Source organism: Equus quagga, chromosome 11 (genome assembly GCF_021613505.1).
Source record: "Equus quagga isolate Etosha38 chromosome 11, UCLA_HA_Equagga_1.0, whole genome shotgun sequence".
NCBI lineage: Eukaryota > Metazoa > Chordata > Mammalia > Perissodactyla > Equidae > Equus > Equus quagga.
The window spans coordinates 18,968,797-18,988,396 of NC_060277.1; the positions used below are offsets into that span (position 1 = coordinate 18,968,797).

A 19,600-nucleotide genomic window follows, 5' to 3' on the forward strand; every position below is an offset into this window, starting at 1 on the left:
ATTGCCCCACTTCCGAGAGGGAAAACTCACATTTATTCATCTGTGCCCGGAATTTAACATTATTTTACATATAAAAACAAGATATGTTCCCACTGTTTTACTATGCAATTAATTTTCCAGGAAGAAAACTACGGCATTTCATCTAATTTAAGACATTATCAGCTGTCAAACATAAACATTATTTATTTATTTTTGTGTTTTTGTTTTTGAGGAAGATTAGCCCTGAGCTAACATCTACTGCCAATCTTCCTCTTTTTGCAGAAGAAGACTGGCCCTGAGCTAACATCCGTGCCCATCTTCCTCTACTTTATATGTGGGACGCCTACCACAGCATGGCTTGCCAAGCAGTGCCACGTCTGCACCCAGGATCCGAACCTGTGAACTCCGGGGCACCGAAGCAGAACGTGTGAACTTGACCACTGCACCACTGGGCCAGCCCCCATAAACATTATTTAAATGTCACCAAGAAAGACAGAAAAAAGGAAAGAAAAACATTGCCATTTAAACTATGACACAATGCCTTCTTACATAGAATTTTATTTTATCTTTATTTAAAGAGCTCTTTTAGACTTATTTAGACATAAATCAAATAACACATTTGGACATATATAAAAGGAAAAACAAAAGCAAAATAAGTTGTTAAGGTAGTTCTAAAACTTCTTCATGTTCAGAACATTTTCTGCAACAGTTTTTGACTCAGAGTTGTCAATATCCATGTTTTTTGAAACAATATTATCTTCCCTGCTATCAAGTATTTTGATGATGCTGTATTTCTTAAAACAGTGCTCAACTCTTATGTCTAGGATTTTCTTCAAAGACACTGACATCATTATGTAACTTTTGATGCTAGCAGTTTTTTGAGCCTTCCAAAGATATTGATGTAAAGTTTTCAGACAACAACCAGTGGTTATATCCCTTATTCAGATAGTCTTTAAATAGTTTGTCCAGAAATGAAATCAGTAACAATAACCAAGTTCACACATGCTCAGGCAATGACAATAACAATGATGTCGTGACTGACGCCTGGCTGACAGTGCTTAAAGGACACATCCTGATTTCAGAAAAGCGAAAATGTACTTCCTACAATGGAAGAAACATAGAGCCGTGGCAATCAAGGGGAACTTTTCCTTTTTCTTTTCTAGAACTTAACCAAAATTTGGTCATCAGCAAGAGTAATGCTGCTCAAGGTATTTGAGCAGTAAAAGTAAAACCTATCAGTCTCCATCCAACGGTGATTGTACAAACAGGCGTAACTTTCCAACTACTCTGTCGTTTGTTATAGTGTCGGCAAATTAATGCCTTTACATATTGAAACAGACACTATTATAAATTACTTTTCTCTTTTATGCCAGAGTCAAGTTTTTCCTCATTTTTCTGTATATATTTAACCAAATATTCCACATCCTAGCTTTTCTAGGAAGGAAGTGTTCCTCCAAAGCTTCTCAACACTATCTGGGAAATTACACTCACCATCTATCATTGGAGTCTTTCCTAACTTTCTCAGTTAGAGCACTAATTAATTACACTTGCGGACATCACAGTGGTGACTTTGGCACATATTCTAGGAATGGTCAAAAGCTGGCACTGTCTTCTGCATAAAAATACAAGGCATATTAGAGTAATAAAAGTTTCCACTTCAGGTCAAATTAAATTATTCCAGTTCCAAGATAGAGGATGATTTCATGGCAATTAGAAAGAAGTAGACCTTGTGGAAAATTCCATTATTTATTCTTTTATCTATATAGAAGTAATTTCAGCCATGCATCACAGGACCTATATCCATTTCTTGCAGAGAGAAATGAAGTAAGGCCTGGAATCATTACCTTGGCTTGTTCAGAAAGGACAGAATTGGAAATATAGCGTTGGTAGTCTGAGGCTTTGCTATGTAAACTCACCTAGATATGTAGGTCTTTCAGAGATTGTCACACACTGTGACAAATGTAAATTACTTGTAAAACAAAATTTTTTTTCCTGTGGTTTTCTATGCTTTTAGAGGCTTTGATGCAGATGTAGAAATTCATTCTGACTAGGACTTCATTTCTGCAGACAGTCGTGTGGTCCTCTGGTTTGCTGGTGGCAGATAGGGAGGAGAGCAGGGTGACAATCCATGTGCCCCTTACTTCTGCAAGCACCACCTTGCTGGCAGGAGAACTATTCTGTTCATTTGTTCCTTTGACATTCCAACAATCTATGCAACACTGTGCAAGGCAGTGTGCAAGGCACTAGGTAAAGGGTGGTAAACAAGACCACGACCTTGTCCTCCTAGACTTCCGTCTGCTCAGATCTATTGTGTGGTAGGTTTTGGCTTTCATTTTGTCTTTCAGTGTATTGCCTAAGTATATTTCCGGTCTTGATAACCAAAAAGAGATTCAAGGTATGATAATTCACAGCTGGGGCAGGACTTCAGAGAAAGCATTTGGCAAGATTGACGGGGCTGCTGCTAGGATAAACCTGAGGCACACAGATGTAACCAAACCACAACCCAAGGAGTACTCTTTTCTACTACTTCTGCAACAAATTACCACTAATTTAATAGCTTAAAACTACACAAACGATCTTACAGTTCTGGAGGTTAGACATCATAAAATCAAGGCGTTGGCAGGGCTGCATTCCTTTGGAGGCTCTGTGGGAGAACCCGTTTCCTTACCTTTCCAGCTTCTAGAGGCTGCCTTTAGTCCTTGGATCTTGGGTCCTTCCTCCATCTTCAAAGCCAGCAGCATACCATCTTCACATCTCTCTTTTTCTCTCTCTTTCTCACCTCTACTTTGGTCATCACATCTTCTCAGACTGATACTGCTGCCTCCTTCTTATAAAAACCATTGTAATTACACAGGGTCCACCCCGATAATCCAGGATAATCTTCCCATCTCCAGATCCTTAACCTAAGCATATGCGCAGTCTCCTTTTTGCCATGTAAATAACATTCACAGGTTCTGAAGCTTAGAATGCAAACATCTTTGGGGCCACTATTCAGCCCACCACACAAAACAAAGCAAAGAGAAGAAAATTTTTGCCTCCTTTACACCTTGAGTCACCTAATTGCACGTTGGCATTCTGCAAGTTTGTTTTCTACAAGACCATCTTGGCTATCTATTGTAAACTGGCTCTTCTTCATAGAAATGTGTGTGGGGAGGTGCCCCCTACTGGTATTTCTCTGAAGCCTTGGAACTCTCTAACAAGAGTTTTCCTCGCAAGTCAACAAACTAAACCAACCAGACACTAGCATCCCTTTTAAATGAACTCTGTGAGCTGAATGCGATGAACAGATTCGAGCCAACCTTTCCTACCTCCTTGCAGAGCTAAATTCGTTAAAAGATTAATAGTTTATGTGGCTGCATATAGCTTTTCTTTTTCCTGCAGTGAGGGGCTATGGAGCAAGATTTAGCAAATCAACCCTGGCTTAATTCCTGCAGACGTCATGTAGCAGAAGCTTCTCTTTGACGCAGATTAAATTTTAGGCCTATCAAGGAATACATGCATCACTGTAGTGGTAAAGAGCCGTTGAGTAGCTCTTTCTCCAAGTCACGTTAGTGGCAAGAATTGGTATTTTCATGTCACTTCTACTTGAGACAAAGGAAACAATTTGCTATTCATCTTAATTAAAAATAAAGAGAAGATTTTGCTCCTGGCCATTATGGAGTAACAGGGAACAGATTTACCTTCCTGCCTAAAAAAATGCTGAAACCCAGAAAAACATCTTTTCAGACAAAGACAGCAGGCAGCGTAGTAGTGATGCCTACAATTAATTACCCAAGTTTACATGCTGGAGGCAGTTTCCAGATGCATCGCAGGGAAGGTCCTCACTGCCTTCAGTCTCCGAGTCCAAACTACATTTATTTACTGAGTCAAACGATGGCTCCACCAGATTAAATTCATAGAAGGAATATCAAGACAACACCCTCGGACCGCGGGCGACCACGCAGCCAATCCCGGGAACAGCAAATTCTCGCGTTACGGTGAGATCTACAACCCTGACGTCACCCTCACGGAGACGCTCGCGAGACTAGAAGGTAGGTGGGGCGAGCCGCAGGTTGGCGCCGAGGGCGGCTTCTGTGAGGAAAGCCGACGTTAACCTCCTGCTGGCCTGGCTGCTCCCGACATGAGCGGCCTGGATGGGGCCGAGAGGCAGCCTCTCCCCGAGCCCCGCAGGCTCTCTGCTCCTGACGACGCCCCGGGAGACCCGGAGCCAGCCCTGTGCCCGAAGCTCCGAGGGGAAACCGAGGCGTCCCAGCTGATGGCGGAGACGGGTGAGGGAACCGTTGAGGCCGCCGCGCTCTCACCGTCCCAGCTTCCAGAGGAGCTGGGAGCGCCCCCCGACCGCGCCGGCTGCGGCCAGACTCGCCGGCTCCTAGGCGGTGGGGACGGCAGTTGCGTGGCGACCGAAGCTGGGCGGGAAGAGGCCCCGCCTCCCACAGAGGGCCTGGCGGCGGCGTCCGTAGTAACGGACCGCAGCCTGGAAAACGGCTGTGGGCGTGGAGAGCCGCGCGGCTCGGGCGGGGAGAAGGCCCTGGAAGCCTGTGGCGCAGAGAGCTCGGGGTCTGAGGTGATGGCGGAGGCGAGGGCCGAGGAAGTGAAGCCCGAGAAGTTCCCGGTCTTCTCCGTAGCAGTGGCGGAGGAGGAGGAAGTGGGGCAGGCGATGGAGGTGGGGGAGAAGCCCGGGGTTGAAGAGCCAGAAACGGTGGAGGGACGTGGAGCGGCCGGGCAGGTGCGGGAGGAGGCGGGGCCGCGCGCCCTGGAAGTGGAGCTCCGCATGAACCCCCTGGAGGCCATCCAGCTGGAGCTGGACACTGTGAACGCTCAGGCTGACCGGGCCTTCCAGCAGCTGGAGCAGAAGTTCGGGCGCATGCGCCGACACTACCTGGAGCGGAGGAACTACATCATTCAGAATATCCCGGGCTTCTGGGTCACTGCCTTTCGGAACCACCCCCAGCTGTCGCCCATGATTAGGGGCCAGGATGCAGAGATGTTAAGATACATAACCAATTTGGAGGTGAAGGAGCTCAGACACCCTAGAACTGGCTGCAAGTTCAAGTTCTTCTTTCGAAGAAACCCCTACTTCAGGAACAAGCTGATTGTCAAGGAGTATGAGGTCAGAGCCTCTGGCCGGGTGGTGTCTCTCTCCACTCCAATCATATGGCGCCGGGGCCACGAACCCCAGTCCTTCATTCGCAGGAACCAAGACGTCGTCTGCAGTTTCTTCACGTGGTTTTCAGACCACAGCCTTCCGGAGTCTGACAGGATTGCGGAGATTATCAAAGAGGACCTGTGGCCAAATCCACTGCAGTACTACCTGATGCGTGAAGGAGCCCGTCGACCCAGACGTCGCCCAATAAGGGAGCCAGTGGAGATCCCCAGGCCCTTTGGGTTCCAGTCTGGTTAAACTTCGCCCTTGGGAATACTCCTGCACAAGGTCCCCTGCCGCCTCTTGCTGGACGTGTGCTTGGGCAGCAGAAATGGGTATGCCTTCTACTTTTTTTTTTTCCTGACATTTCTGCAAACTTTTTCCTCTGGACATTTGGTTCTTTCAGCCTCCAGATCGAGACCTTCATGGCCACGCTCCTCCACGTCCACATGGCCCTCATGCTGTTCTGTATGACTGTCACATGCTGCATGGCCATGATTCACGCCACACCTGAGGCAACCAAATGATGCTGTTGATTGCACGCCTTTGTCTGCACTGGTTGGACCCAGTTTGTTCTCAGGGCCTCTGGTTTGGCTCTTACCACCTGTAGTTCTAGCTTTGTCTAGGAGCCCATTCTACCCACTTTGCTCTGCAGTGCAGGCATATAGCCTGTGGACAATTGCGGGGCATTAATGACAGCAAGGGAGAGCCGCAGTGGGCCATTTGGTCTTTGTGTCTTTGTGATTTATGTAACTCTAGTGCTCCTCTTGCACCTCTGGTCTGCTCCTCTTGTTGCCTGCTACCAACTATGCCTGACACCCCTCTACCCGCCTTTGTCTGCAACCTACTGGATGAACATCTTCCAGACCATTGTCAGCCCCACTGTCTGGTTTCTGGTAAACAAGAATCTCCAGAACTGGCGGTGGACCCAGGTTCCTGCTAGCACTCAAAAGACTTCGATTCCTTACCTGCTCTTCCCTCCAAAGGCATCATCCAGGAACCCTACTGACTGTTAGGCGAGTGGTTGAGGTGACAAGTAGACCTTGTCTTCATGGCAAGAGTTAGGATGGTGTCTATTCCAAGTACCAGGCTTCTCAGTCTCAACTAGTGAATTTACACAAAACCTAGGTAGCTCTTTGCGTCTCCTTTCTTCATCCTGAACATGATTAAGTGCCAAGGTGGCAGTACACTTCCTGTCTCTCTCTCTCTCTCCTGTCTCTTAAAAAAAAAAAAAGTGATAGCTCAGAAACATCTGCAAAAGCAGACCTTTTAGTTTAATTTGGCTCTCATTATTTCCAGGGACAGGAAAGTAGACTGCCAGAGCTCTTAATTCCCTCTGTTCTCTTCCCCACCCTCTCCTCCACCTTAGTAATACCTAGAGGGTTTAAAGGGAGGCAGTCTACATGGAATGAAAAGTGTTGCCTAGTTCATAGTGCATGGAGGAACTGAAGAGATTGTTATGGTTGCTCTAGGCAGGGGAATCTGAACTAAAGACCGCAGGCAAAAATGAGCCACGTAAAAATTGGGCCTAAAATTAAGACTGGGTGACTGGGAGCCTTCAAGGAAGAGGTTCTTTCTGTGTCAGTGGTGATAGCACAAGAAATACTTTACCTCAGGATTTCTATGGGAGAATCGAAAGAGATTGGAGTATTAAATATGTTGCCTAGAGAAGAGTTCTTTAAAGAAACACAATGCAACTTTGGTTGCTTTCTCTCTTGTTTTTATTTAATTTATGCAGAAGATCAATACTGTGTCCTTTATTTCACTAGTATTTACTAAAATCCTTTTATTTTCTCTGTTTCTGCTTACTGGGAAAATTCAGCTGTACAGGCTTTCTTTTGCTTTCACTTGGGAACATTTGGAAAAATAGCAAGTTTACTTTCTTGTATGATATAAAGACTTGAATATTCATAATGGTTTTCAACTTGTTCTCCTTTCTGTTAAAACTATATCTTAGAAATATAATTTGAATAACTTGGTCTTGTTAGATTCTGAAGACTGTGGAAATTGTTGTCTTCATAGAAAAATAACCTACAAAAAATGTGTGGCTTTGTCTTAACTTGATAATTTGCCCCGGTAACACTTTAGTAACTGATGTGTCTCTTTTCCTAAATAGCATTAATACTTCGGAGATTGCTCTGTCAAACTGAAAGTGTACCATTGGCATATTTGTCTTTCCTTATATGCAATGATAGTACAATAAAAGCATGTTACTCTGCTAGATTTCTTATCTTTCACTCTGCCCATAAACAAGCTTAACAAAATGGTTCAAGATAACAGATTATGGAATTATTAAAGTTCTTAAATGGATGGAACAGGCTTTATTCCAAAAGTAAGAAAATAGGCACCACTGTACCTTCCAAGGTCAGGAGAGTGGTGGTGGTTTTGCTTTAAAATGGTAACAGTTGCAGCTGCTTACTCATGATGTCACTTTTCTCCATACAGTTCCTGCAGCACCACCTCCTTTGACTTCCTTAAAGCCTCCATCTGTCTCTGTAAATGATATTCTCAGGTCATTCAGTCTCTTCTTTTTATTCACTTGTCCATTTAATAACCAAACATTCAGAGGGTTCCTATCATAAGTGATAACCTCACCCATCCCCATACTTTCTCAGGTGTAAAAACTTGTTCGTTCTTTTCTTCAAACCCCACCACTTTCTATCTGTGTCAAATCTTTCAAGGCCTTTCATAGATAACTCTTCTGCTGTATAGTTTTTCTCTTCTCCTTAGGGAAGATGAAATGTTTCTTCAGGTACTTGGTGTACTTTGTAGGGACCTCTGTTCTAGAAAAGAATACATAATTCATTATAGTGAATTCCACAAATATTTATTAAGGCATTCTGTCAGGCCCTGGGAAGATAAGTATAAGAAGATAAAGTCCTTTATTGTTAAAGAATTGGGGAAAGACTGATATGCAAACAAATAATTAACACAGAGTGATACAGTAAAATAAAATACAAAGATAAATTTTCACGTTTTTCACTCTTTCCTTTCTAGTTTGGAAGTTTTGTGAAAACAGATGGGGTATCTTATATCCCTGACTGGATCTAGCATAACGTTTGGCGCAAAATTGTCACCAGATAAATATTTATTGAATGGCAAAATGAATGGCTCAAATGGAGAAAAAGAACAAAATAATCTAGTACCCAGAAAGACTTTTGATGAAGTAGTGGAAGGAAGAAAATGGTTTTCAAGGCATTTGTAAAACTGATGTCAAAAATTTGCAAAGCCTTTCTTAAAAGCAAATTTCTTATTTAAGTAATTAGAAAAGGTTCAAACACTATATCATTTAACCTTTCATTTGCCATTTTAACAGAACATTACTTTGGATCAACTTTTATTTGCTTTGCTTTTGTACATTTTAAGGTGACTATTACACTAGAGGTAGAAGAGGGTTGGACTCTAGACATGTGCTGTCCAATACAGTAGGCCACTAGCCACCAGTGGCTATTGAGCCACTTGAAATGTAGCTAGTCCAAACTGAGATCTGCTGTAAGTATAAAATAAACCCTGGATTTCAAAGACTTTGGAAAAAAGAATGTAAAATATCAATTTTTTGTATTGATTGCATATTGAAATAACTTTTCATATATTGAGTTAAAATGTAATAAAATTAATTTCCCCTATTTATCCATTATTTTAATGTGGCTACTGGCAAATTTTAAATTACATAGGACAGCACGGTTCTAGACTTCATGAATATCTCCAAGCATATAGAATACCTGTAAAAATTAAGCATGTTATTACTTTCTCCCCATGAAATTTGTTGTGACTTTAGGACTTGGGTTATTTAGCTAAAATTCAAGATGGTTAAAGTATAGCTAGAGGCCAATGGGTAAAAGGGTAAAATGTAATGTCTTCAATCAACTTGTTCTCAAGTACCCAAGATATACTCAGTACTTTGCAAAACGTACTGTGTAAAAACTATGTTTCCAGAGAGAAGTCGGTTAGATCTGGGTGCCAAGTTGGCACTCTTAGTTAAATTGATTATTTAAAGTAGTCTCTAACATTTAGGACCTATAGCTTCATATTTTTCTCAAATGTTCTGTATTTTTTGGTTTACAGATGTACATGAACCTCAAAAAGTAAAATAATTTCAGTTATTAAATATACCATTTTGTGTATGTTACTTGGGCTCCAAATTTTAACAGTTGGCCAGCAACAGGAAAAGAAACCTTGAATCTAGCATTGCATCAAGTCAATTCAATGCTTACCCCTTGAAGAAGCATATTTTATTTTTGAAAATTAGTGTAGTTTTTGCTGCAAGATTCAGCAAAAAAAATTATTTTGTATTGGATATTATATTAAGGATTATATGAGACAGTGAAGTAAAGGTTGTCCTTGCACTTGAGGAACTCTGTCTCCTGAGGGGATGCCATTCCTTGAATATTTCCTCTTCAGCAAATCCACGTACTTAAAACCAGTCACACACACAAGAAAACTCAGGAGATTAATGTGGGCAAGAGGAGTTGTCAGAGATGGTCAGGACCATCCCCTCAGGGCCAACTTCCTCTCCCTCAGTGTTAGTTGAAGATGTAGACTGTGTAGAAGTGACAGACGTAAGCTTTATCCGTTCTTTAGTGTGGGAGGTGTTGGACTTGTGAGCAGTTCTTATCTCTGTTTGCTTGAAGTGCTTTGTTTCAGCTCTGAAGGGCCTCTGCTTCATCAGTGGACCACGTCCTCAACAAATGTGTGCTGAAACCAAGCCCTCAATAAGAAGACCTATATTTACTGAATTTTGTAGAGGAGTACATGAGTCTCAAGTAAATTTAAGTTTCTAGATATGTAGTCAATTTGGGGCAGTGTTGGGTCTATCTAGAACTGTATGAAATAACCCTCTAGCACTGATAACTATTCACAGTGTGCTTCCCACTTACCTCCTATAGTCTCTAATTATAGAATGATCTTTTAAATTTGAGTATTTTTATTACCTTGATGGAAATTGATCAATTAGGTCTTTAACTATGCACTTTTGTAGTTTAAATATTTTTTCTATTTTTGATGACTGATAAAAATAAGCCATAGGGCTGGCCCGGTAGTGTAGTGGTTAAGTTTGTGCACTTTGCTTCAGTGGCCTAAGGTTCGCAGGTTCAGATGCCCAGCATGGACCTGCACACTACTCATCAAGTCATGCTCTGATGGCATCCCACGTATAAAATAGAGGAATATTTGGCACAGATGTTAGCTCAGGGACAATCTTCCTGAAGCAAAAAGAGGAAGATTGGCAATACATGTTAGCTCAGGGCCAATTTTCCTCACCAAAAAAAAAAAAATATAACATCATTTTTAATATTTTTCCAACTTTTTATTTTGAAAATTTCAAACCCACAGAAGTTGAAATCGTAATATTAAAATATTAATACTGCCTTCCAAAAAAAAAACAAAGAGTGATCAGTAGAGGTAAACAAAAGTCGCTAATAAGTCATTGCCCTTTCTTACAAGGGAATTTGAAAGACAAAGTACATCTGCTATTATGGGTTGCATCTAGGAGGAACTGACACACTTTTCTAACCCCTCAGCCTGGAGGGGCCATCTTTCCCTAAAGAGGTGCCAAGTGTGCTTGCTGATGCCCTGGGACAAAGTTAAAAAATATATATATATATATTCACGTACACTAAATAATAGGTGGATCCATACTTGATGGAAAGATCATATTATAACATGCTGGGTCATTCTGAAAGGAAGTTTCCTGGGAGTGCGAACTTCAACAATGGGCTGGCTGCAGACCAGATTTGCAAATTACTTGAAACTAGGGAGTAAAATTACTCATTAGAAATAATGGTCCTGGGGCCGGCCGGGTGGTGCAGCGGTTAAGTGTGCACGATCCGCTTCTTTGTGGCCCGGAGTTCGCCGGTTCGGATCTCGGGTGTGGACATGGCACTGCTTGGCACGCCATGCTGTGGCAGGCGTCCCACATAGAAAGTAGAGGAAGATGGGCATGGATGTTAGCTCAGGGCCAGGCTTCCTCAGCAAAAAGAGGACTGGCAGTAGTTAGCTCAGGGCTACTCTTCCTCAAAAAAAAAAAAATAATAATAATAATGGTCCTCCAAATGGGAATAGGTTAAAAGAATTAGCCTAACTGAACAGAATAAAAATTAATAGAGATACTTGTAAAGTGTTGGACACAAACTTCAGTAAACTGTAAGATGGAGAAGCCTAACTTAGTAGGACATTAATACTTTAAGGGTTTGGCAAATTACTAGGAGTGAAAGAGCAATATTGCTGCCCCAAAAGCTAACGTTCTCCCAGGATCCATCTAAAGTAGTATACTATTTATAATAAAGACAGAATACCCTTCTATTCTGTCATTTGGATGTTATTTTGTTCAGACTTTAGGAAGAACGCTGGCATAATGAATCTTGTTTAATTAGCATACAGAATGGATGAGGAACATGGAATTGATCTCTTGCTAGGGTGGTAGGAGAGTTGAGGGGAAGGATATAATGATGATCTTCCAGTACTTAAAGAGCTCTTCTGTGGAATCAGGCTAATTCCATTCTGCAAGACTACAGAGTCAAAATGTGGAGCAGATGTGCTGGGAGCCTGTACTACATGCCAGGCCCTTTGCAATAGCTGGATGTTATAAGGTGGTAGATTTCTGAGTAAATTTAACAAAACTGGGAAGTGGATATTCCCTCACTTGAGTTCAAGGAAAAGTTATCTGTGATTTCCCAATCTGTCTGCACCATAGGGTCTAATTTAATTGGTTTGTGGTAGAGCTTTGACATCAGGATTTTTTCAAAGCTCCCCAGCTATTTAAAATGGGCACTATTAATGCAATCAAGAAAATGCAAATGGACTCAAACTGTATATATATACTGACTAGAAAGCAAGTGGAGAAAGCACTCATTTTCCAGTACTAAACTGCTCTGAACTCTGGAATCAGAGTTTGAAGCTTGAAGAAATGAAAACTTAGAAATGAAGTCACTACCTCAGAAGACATTCACGGGCTTATGTGTATGAATCATGCTTTTAGTTGCTTTGGCTGATAACTGCTTCATTCTTTATGGAAGTCTTTCATCTTTGAAATTCTATACACTTATAGTTTCATAATAGAATTTGCCATTAATTTTATACTGCCTGCACTATCTATTTAATGTAGGTAAATCTTAGCATAAAAATTACCAAGTCAGCTTTTATTTATTGAAAGTCTATGGGGATAAATACTTTACACGTATCTTATTTCATCATCTCAACAGTCCTGTGAGTTAAATTTCATTATATTCTTTTTATATATGAGGAAATTGTGGCTCAGAGAAGTCTAGTGACTTGCTCAAATTGAACAGCCAGTAAGTGGCACAATTGAGACCTGAAGCCAGATATGTCTGATTCCAGTGTATGTGTCTTTACCCAGTGTATCAGTCAGGGGTCTCCAGAGAAATAGAGCCAATAGGAAGAGATTTATTATGAGGAATCAGTTTGGGTGATTATGGAGGCTGAGAAGTCCCATGATCTGATGTCTTTAAGTTGGAGACCCAGGAAAGCTGGTGATGGTATAATTCCAGTCTGAGTCCCAAGGCCTGAGAATAAAGGGATATGACCAGTCCAAGGGCAGGAGAAGGCTGATAGCCCAGCTCAAGTACCCAGGCAGGAAGCAAAAGGGGTAAATTCCTTCCTCCTCCACCTTTTTGTTCTATTCAGGCCCTCATGGATTGGATGATGCTCACTCACATTTCAGAGGGCAATCTACTTTCCTGAGTCCATGAATTCAAATGCTAATTCCAAAAACACCCTCAGGCACTTAGAAATAGTATTTAATCTGGGCACCCTTTGGCCCAAACAGACACATAAAATTAACCATCACATCCAGCATACAAAGATATGAGGTCATTCAGGTCAGGGAACTTGTCCCTGGTTTCCCTTATGAATGGAGAAAGTAAGGATGTATGACATTTTCTTGGCTAAACATTATCACAGGGAGCCATCATAACCAAACAAGCTTGTCTGAGAAAATTTTAATTTTGTTAACAGTGATAGCCTAAGTATAAAAGATGATTCAATTTTAATAATATATAGAGCATCAAACATATATTGAAAACTCATGTCATAGTTCTTTTAATGAATGTATAGTCAATAAACTTGCTATAAATACTCTCTTCGGAGCACTTTAAACTTGAACACCAAAGGCAGACAAACTAGTCAGATTATCTTCTTAAAGACCTCTTCCTCCCTCTAGTGACTAGAAATGGGAATACCATATTCCCAAGCATTTAAAAAACTTTCTCACTGTGTATTGTGTACCTCCCTCTAACAGAGTGTTTGGGAAATTTGCCAGAGTTATTTTGGTTATTATAACGAATGTAGGTGCTACTGGCATTCCTTGGGGGCATTAGGAATGCTAGACATCCTGCAATGTGAGGGACAGTGCCCCACATAAAACAATTATCTAGTGCTAAACCTTCATGTAGATGAAAAATCTATTATTAAAGCCTAGAACCTAGCACTATTTATATATGAAAACAAATCTTTTTGCACTGTTTTATCAACAACACAGTGAAAGGCAACCTATGGGACAGGAGAAAATATTTGCAAACCATATATCTGGGGTGCTCTGTATTGGAGTTTCTATTACAAAGAGTTGTAATCAGTCATTTTCTAATAAGAATTTAAGACATTAAACAATAATACACAAAATTTAAGTTTTCCTTCATTCTTGCATTTTTCTAAGGATTAACACTATTATTTTCACACTCCAACAAACAAAACGATAATAGATAATTACTATCAAATGAATTGTATGAGCTAACAGACTTGAGTAGAAAATAACTTTTTCTTACTTTTTAAGTAAATATTTTAAACTAACATTTTAAATGTTTAATATTTTTAATGTTTAAATGTTAGTTTAAAATATTTTAATTAAGACAATAGCTTCAGTGCCTGCAAACAATTATTGTTTCTGCCCTGCAGTGAATTATCACAGGAGCAAATTTTGGCCAATATTTGCTGGCTTCATGCCCATGGGCATTATGAAGCAGGAACTCTTTTTAGGTTAAGATTATAACCTGAGGTTAGACAATATATAATATGCATAATTTTAGAAATTAAAATCTCCTGAGATTACATTTCTTCCAGTAGCGCTTAAGGGCTATATTTGCACGCTCCCATGTGTGGGGGGTCACCTCATCTCTAAGTAAGGAACATACAATACTTTGCTACTTACATTAGTCAAAAGTGAAGGGGAAATATTGTCCCATTGCTTCGTAGGTGTTGCCCAAAGTATATAAACTTTAAAATCTCCAAGACAAATTGAAATAATCCTGTATTATGCCTTGTTAGGATGAGAGAAGTTTCCCTCTCGGCTGCTCCTAATTTTTTAAATCATACTTAGCACAGCAACTTTTCACCTTTCTTAAAAATCAAACTCCGCTCATCTCAATTCTTGGATAGTAGCCATGAATCTGTACATTAAAGAAGGAACGCATTTGAATTGCTGAATCTACTTTACTATACCGAGAAGCCCAATGACCTAACAGACTAGAATAGACAATAACCTTTCTTAAGTAAATATTTTAAGAGACAATAGCATAGGTGCCTTAGAAATTCTTTCAGTGCCTTAGAAACCCATATTAACACAGTTCTCACATGCTTGAGTCTAGTCTGCAACTATTTTTTTAAGCCAAATCTCTTCCAGACAGACGAAAATCCTAACATTCTCTAACAGAAAGAAAGATACAGAAGCACCCTTGACTGACCACTGTGATCGCAAGGCAGCGAGTTCTCGCGCGACGTTAAGATGCTACCGCCCTGACGTCACCGGTTGCTATGGTAGCATCCTCCCTAGAGGTAAAGAGAGGTGGTGCGAGGGGCGGAGCGCGGCTTCTGCGGAGGACAAGGGACGCTCTCCTGCCATAGGACTGACTGCTCCCAAAATGAGCGGGCTGGATGAGGGCAACAACCTCCCTGTCGCTAAAACCTGCGATCTTGCTACTCCCAACCATGCCCCGGGACATCCGGACCGAAACCAGTGCCAGGGCGAGGAAACCGAGGCAACACAGGTGATGGCGGACACAGGTGAGGGCGGCTTGGAGCCCGCCGCGGAGGGAGGCGCACTCCAGGACTCCGTGGGCTACGGCCCCCCGCTCCGCATTCGAGTGGCCGGGCGTCGCGGCCGTGCAGCGACCCAAGTGGGCCAGAAAGAGACCCCGCCTGCCACAGAGAGCCTGGAAGGAGCCTCTGCCTCGGTAGCAATCGACAATAGCCAGGAAAATGGCTGTCAGCGTAGAGAGCCACGCAGCCCCGCTGGGGAGAAAGCGCTAGAAACCTGTGGCGCGGGGGGTTCGGGGTCTCAGATGATGTTCGGGGCGAAGGCCAAGGAAATGACGACGAAAAAGTACGCCGTTTCAGCAGCAACGGAAAAGGAAGGAGGAGCAGAGGAAGTGGTGGAGGAAAAGAAGGTGATACAGAAGGAAAAAAAGGTGGTAGGAGGAGTGAAAGAGGAGACCCGGGCCAGGGCCCCGAAGATCAGTAACTGCATGGACTCGCTGGAGGCCATCGATCAGGAGCTGTCAAACGTAAATGCCCAGGCTGACAGGGCCTTCCTTCAGCTGGAGCGCAAGTTTGGCCGCATGCGAAGGCTCCATATGCAGCGCAGAAGTTTCATTATCCAAAATATCCCAGGTTTCTGGGTCACTGCCTTTCGGAACCACCCCCAGCTGTCGCCTATGATCAGTGGCCAAGATGAAGACATGATGAGGTACATGATCAATTTGGAGGTGGAGGAGCTTAAACACCCCAGAGCAGGCTGCAAATTCAAGTTCATCTTTCAGAGCAACCCCTACTTCCGAAATGAGGGGCTGGTTAAGGAATATGAGCGCAGATCCTCTGGCCGGGTGGTGTCTCTCTCCACTCCAATCCGCTGGCACCGGGGCCAGGATCCTCAGTCCCATATCCACAGGAACCGGGAGGGGAACACTATCCCCAGTTTCTTCAATTGGTTTTCAGACCACAGCCTCCTAGAATTCGACAGGATTGCTGAGATTATCAAAGCAGAACTGTGGCCCAATCCCCTACAGTACTACCTGATGGGTGAAGGGCCCCGCAGAGGAATTCGAGACCCAGCAAGGCAGCCAGTGGAGAGCCCCAGGTCTTTCAGGTTCCAGTCTGGCTAACTGCTGCCTATGGGAGAATCTTTCGCACAAGTTTCCTTACCACCTCCTCTTGGACCTGTGCTTAGCCAGCAGTATGCAGTCGTCTGTCTGCTTTCTCTCCACCCTGGATTGCTTTGTTCTTTGGTTCTTCTAAGTCTTCAACAACCACTTGCAGGAGTGTCGCTTATATGCCTCTTTTCTTCTTCCTCTGGACATTCATGCTGTTCTGCATCGTGTTACCTGTTCCAAGTGCATGGCCTTCCACTGCTTCTATGCCAAGCACATGATGCTGTAGATATGCACTGCCTTCCTTTGCATGCCTTGGGCCCTGTCTGTGACCATGGTCTTCTCCCAGTTATTTAAGTGATTATCTACCACAAAGAAGCTTGATATATCTTTGCAAATAACTAGTTGGGCTTCATACTTTATGCTGGCTGTCCTCATACCAATGTGCTCTGTGGCAAGCTCTTTGAGTTTCACTGCTACAAGATGAAGCTGATATAAATGATGCCAGCCATCAATCCAAACTGGACATTCCAGGCTACCACTGGTTCTCAGCTGCCTTCCTGGGCTGGTGCCATCTACCCTGCTGGTTATCTGGCAGAATAAGCAGGTGGCTGGTGGGTGGCTACTAGGCATGAATGAGGTAACAGATGAGAGGTGTTCTGTGTTATCACATTGGTCTTCGTATGTCTTTGGTCACTGCATTGTGACAAGGTACTGGTGAGTATGAAGGCCTGTGCTATGGCCCACCCACACCTGCTCTCAGCCTTCTGGATGAGCTTTGCCCAGGTACCCTGCCTGCCTCCTCAGGCAATATCTGCGGACTTAAGTTCCCAGGCAGCACACAGGAACCGACCCCACTCCCCACCCTTCAAATGGTTACCCATAAACCCAGTTGACTGTCAGGCAGGTTGGACAGTCATATGTGACAGTGCTCACAACAAAGCTGGTGTGGGGGTCCCTTCTAGCAGTTGGCCTTTCTGAGTCCTAGCCAACAAACCTCCCTTGATCTAGGCAACTTTGTTGGGCAGCCCCCTCCTGCTTCCATTCTGAGCATGACAAAGTTGCCAGGGTGGGGGCACCAAGGAAGAGGTATTTCTGGTCTTTGGGGCCTGTTACGGTGTCTGTCTATGTCTGTTTCTCTCCCCTCCCCCTCCCTCAATCCTTCCCCACTTCTCTTTCCCTCCCTCCTCCTCTCTGAAGCAGTTACAGCTCAGAAACAGAAAACAAAGCTGGCAAAGCAGGCTTTTTATTTAATTTGTTCTCTCCTTGATTGTGTCCAGAGGGAGAAAGCCACTGTACGATAGAGTCCAGATCTCTGACTGCCCTCCTGCCTCCACCCCACTTCCTTTAGCAAGGTCTGAACGTTTCGGAGGGGGATGTATAGGTTAATTGCTTAGTTATGGGCACTGGTTTTTTGGGGCCAACTTTGACAGCTCCGCGCTTTTCTCCTATCCATTCACCAAAACTTTCTCTGTGTTTCTTGAGCTTTAGTTTGAGAAGCTGGAAGTAGAGGCAGAAGGACCTCACAGTGATGGATTCAAGATAGACCCAGAGCAAGCTGTGATCTAAAGCAACCAAAACTTAGTTTCACTCTACTTTTCTAAACATGGAGATTCTTTTTTGAGCCTTGGATCCCTTAGAAATAACCCCAAAGCAGCATTTTGAGGGTCACCCCTGACCTTTGTACCATTCTCTTACTGCCCTGATGTCCCAGGGGCTTCCATCCTCCTGCCTGGCCTTCCTGGCTTTCAGTCTTCACCTTCCCCATTTCCTTCCCTGCTTGTGTCCTAACAAATGAGGGAGCAGGCTGCAGTCTGCATTGTGGGAGACAGAGCCTCCCTTTTAGGAGGTAAGGGCGTGTGTAGAGTCTGTCTGGATTTCCAGGATGAGTGCCAGTAGGTGGGACAGCGGTGCTGTCAGAGCTCTTACTTATGGAGGTGTATGGTAGTTGTGACTATCTGCCCTTATCCTTTCTCCTTCCTTTTTGAAGGCCTAAGCTCCCCGAGGGCTTGGGAGGTCTGAACACAGAGCAGTGGAGAGGGTGCCCTAGGCTGGGGAAACTGAGAGCCCAGAAAGGGAAATGAGCCCCCTGTGGAGTGGGCCTGGAAAGGCAGGCAGGAAAGACTGGAACCCTGCAGGGTCGTGGGTGGGAGGGGAGGCCCCGGAGGCTTTTCCCAGGAGAGGTGAGAGAATCAAAGTGCTTGATGGTTAAAGAGGGTGCCTGGAGGAGTTAGGTTTTCCTCCAGTTTTTCCCTAACTCCTTGCGTTCACCAGTAGGTTTTTGTAAACGAAAGTGCAGGTCTGGATGTTTTCTTTCTGTTATTCTAGGCGTGACATTTTATATGTGAAGATTAATGGTATATGTCCTTATTTCACTGTGTTTGAGTAAAATCCTTTTAATTCCTTTCTCCTTTGCTTACTAGCAAAATTTCCATTTACAAAGCAGGACATTTACAGCCCTGCTTTTTGCTTGTAATTGAGAATGTGTGCAAAAATAGCAAACTTGTTTCCTGTGCAGTATGAAGACTTCTGTGAATATTCAATAATGTACAAGATTGTTCTGGTCTCTCTTCATATATAGCTCTATTCTTAGAAATATAATTTGAATGTGATCTTTGAAATTTTACAAATTGTTGCTGTCTTGTGAAAGAAATCTTAAAAAGAAAAACGTAACTCTGTTGTTTTACTTGGTATTTCTTGCCCTAGTAGTAATGTTATACTTGACATTTTATGTTCCTAACCAGTATAAGTACTTGTAGAATTGCTCTGTCAATCTAAACAAGGATTGTTAGTACTTTAGTCTTCTCTGTGCTTGGAGGAAAAATAAAATCTGTCAATCTGCTGTATTTCTTGTTTTCACCAAAAAATAAAAATAAAGTTCTGTCTATGTTGCCTAGGCTAATAAAAGGTTGAAAAATCATTAAAGTTATCAAATCGTCACAATAAGCATCATCCTGAAGTTTAGGAAAAAACCTCCAAAATCTTTTGCTTGAAAAATGGTAAATAAGCACAACTAAAATTGCGTACTCAAGAACATAATTTTTAATTAAAGCACCACATATTGATTTTTGCCACTTACTTAAAATACCATTTTCAGTGGAAAACTCTTCATGCACCATCTTTGTTTACTACATTTATGTTAGCTACGTCCCCCCCAGTCTCAGTGTTTTCTTAATGAGCTTAAGATAGACTTTAGGAAGAATTAATCATTGTGCATTCTGTAAGTGCTACTTAAATTCTTTTCCTACAACAATGTGGTGCTTTTTTAAAAATAAAGAACTACAAAAAAATTATGACTGAAATGTCTAGAAACAAATGATAGCAGACATCACAACTTCAATTACCAGTGATGTTTTGCTGTTCAGCAGCTGTTACACGAAGGTTG

The 19,600-nt window shown here is 42.7% G+C and overlaps 2 protein-coding genes and 1 long non-coding RNA gene across 9 annotated transcripts in view; 2 read left to right on the forward strand and 1 right to left on the reverse strand.

Moving 5' to 3' along the window:
• Positions 1-3,906, reverse strand: part of LOC124246485 (uncharacterized) — a 37,307-nt gene extending 33,401 nt beyond the window's left edge. For 2 of the 3 annotated variants that reach the window (XR_006890507.1, XR_006890506.1), the window contains exon 1: positions 2,648-3,906. This is a non-coding gene — a long non-coding RNA (uncharacterized LOC124246485). The remainder of the gene's footprint in view (positions 1-2,647) is intronic. The other variant, XR_006890505.1, reaches the window with a different exon arrangement.
• Positions 3,907-4,024: 118 nt separating this feature from the next.
• Positions 4,025-19,600, forward strand: part of TSPYL1 (TSPY like 1) — a 37,547-nt gene continuing 21,971 nt past the window's right edge. For all 5 annotated transcript variants that reach the window (XM_046674295.1, XM_046674298.1, XM_046674297.1 and 2 more), the window contains exon 1: positions 4,025-5,457. In XM_046674295.1, the coding sequence (XP_046530251.1) occupies positions 4,100-5,380 (1,281 nt within the window). In that variant the 5' untranslated portion in view covers positions 4,025-4,099 and the 3' untranslated portion in view covers positions 5,381-5,457. The remainder of the gene's footprint in view (positions 5,458-19,600) is intronic.
• On the forward strand, positions 14,017-19,141 carry TSPYL4 (TSPY like 4). Its single transcript, XM_046674300.1, has one exon. It carries the CDS (start codon positions 14,992-14,994, stop codon positions 16,228-16,230), a length of 1,239 nt encoding a protein of 412 aa, XP_046530256.1. The 5' UTR covers positions 14,017-14,991; the 3' UTR covers positions 16,231-19,141.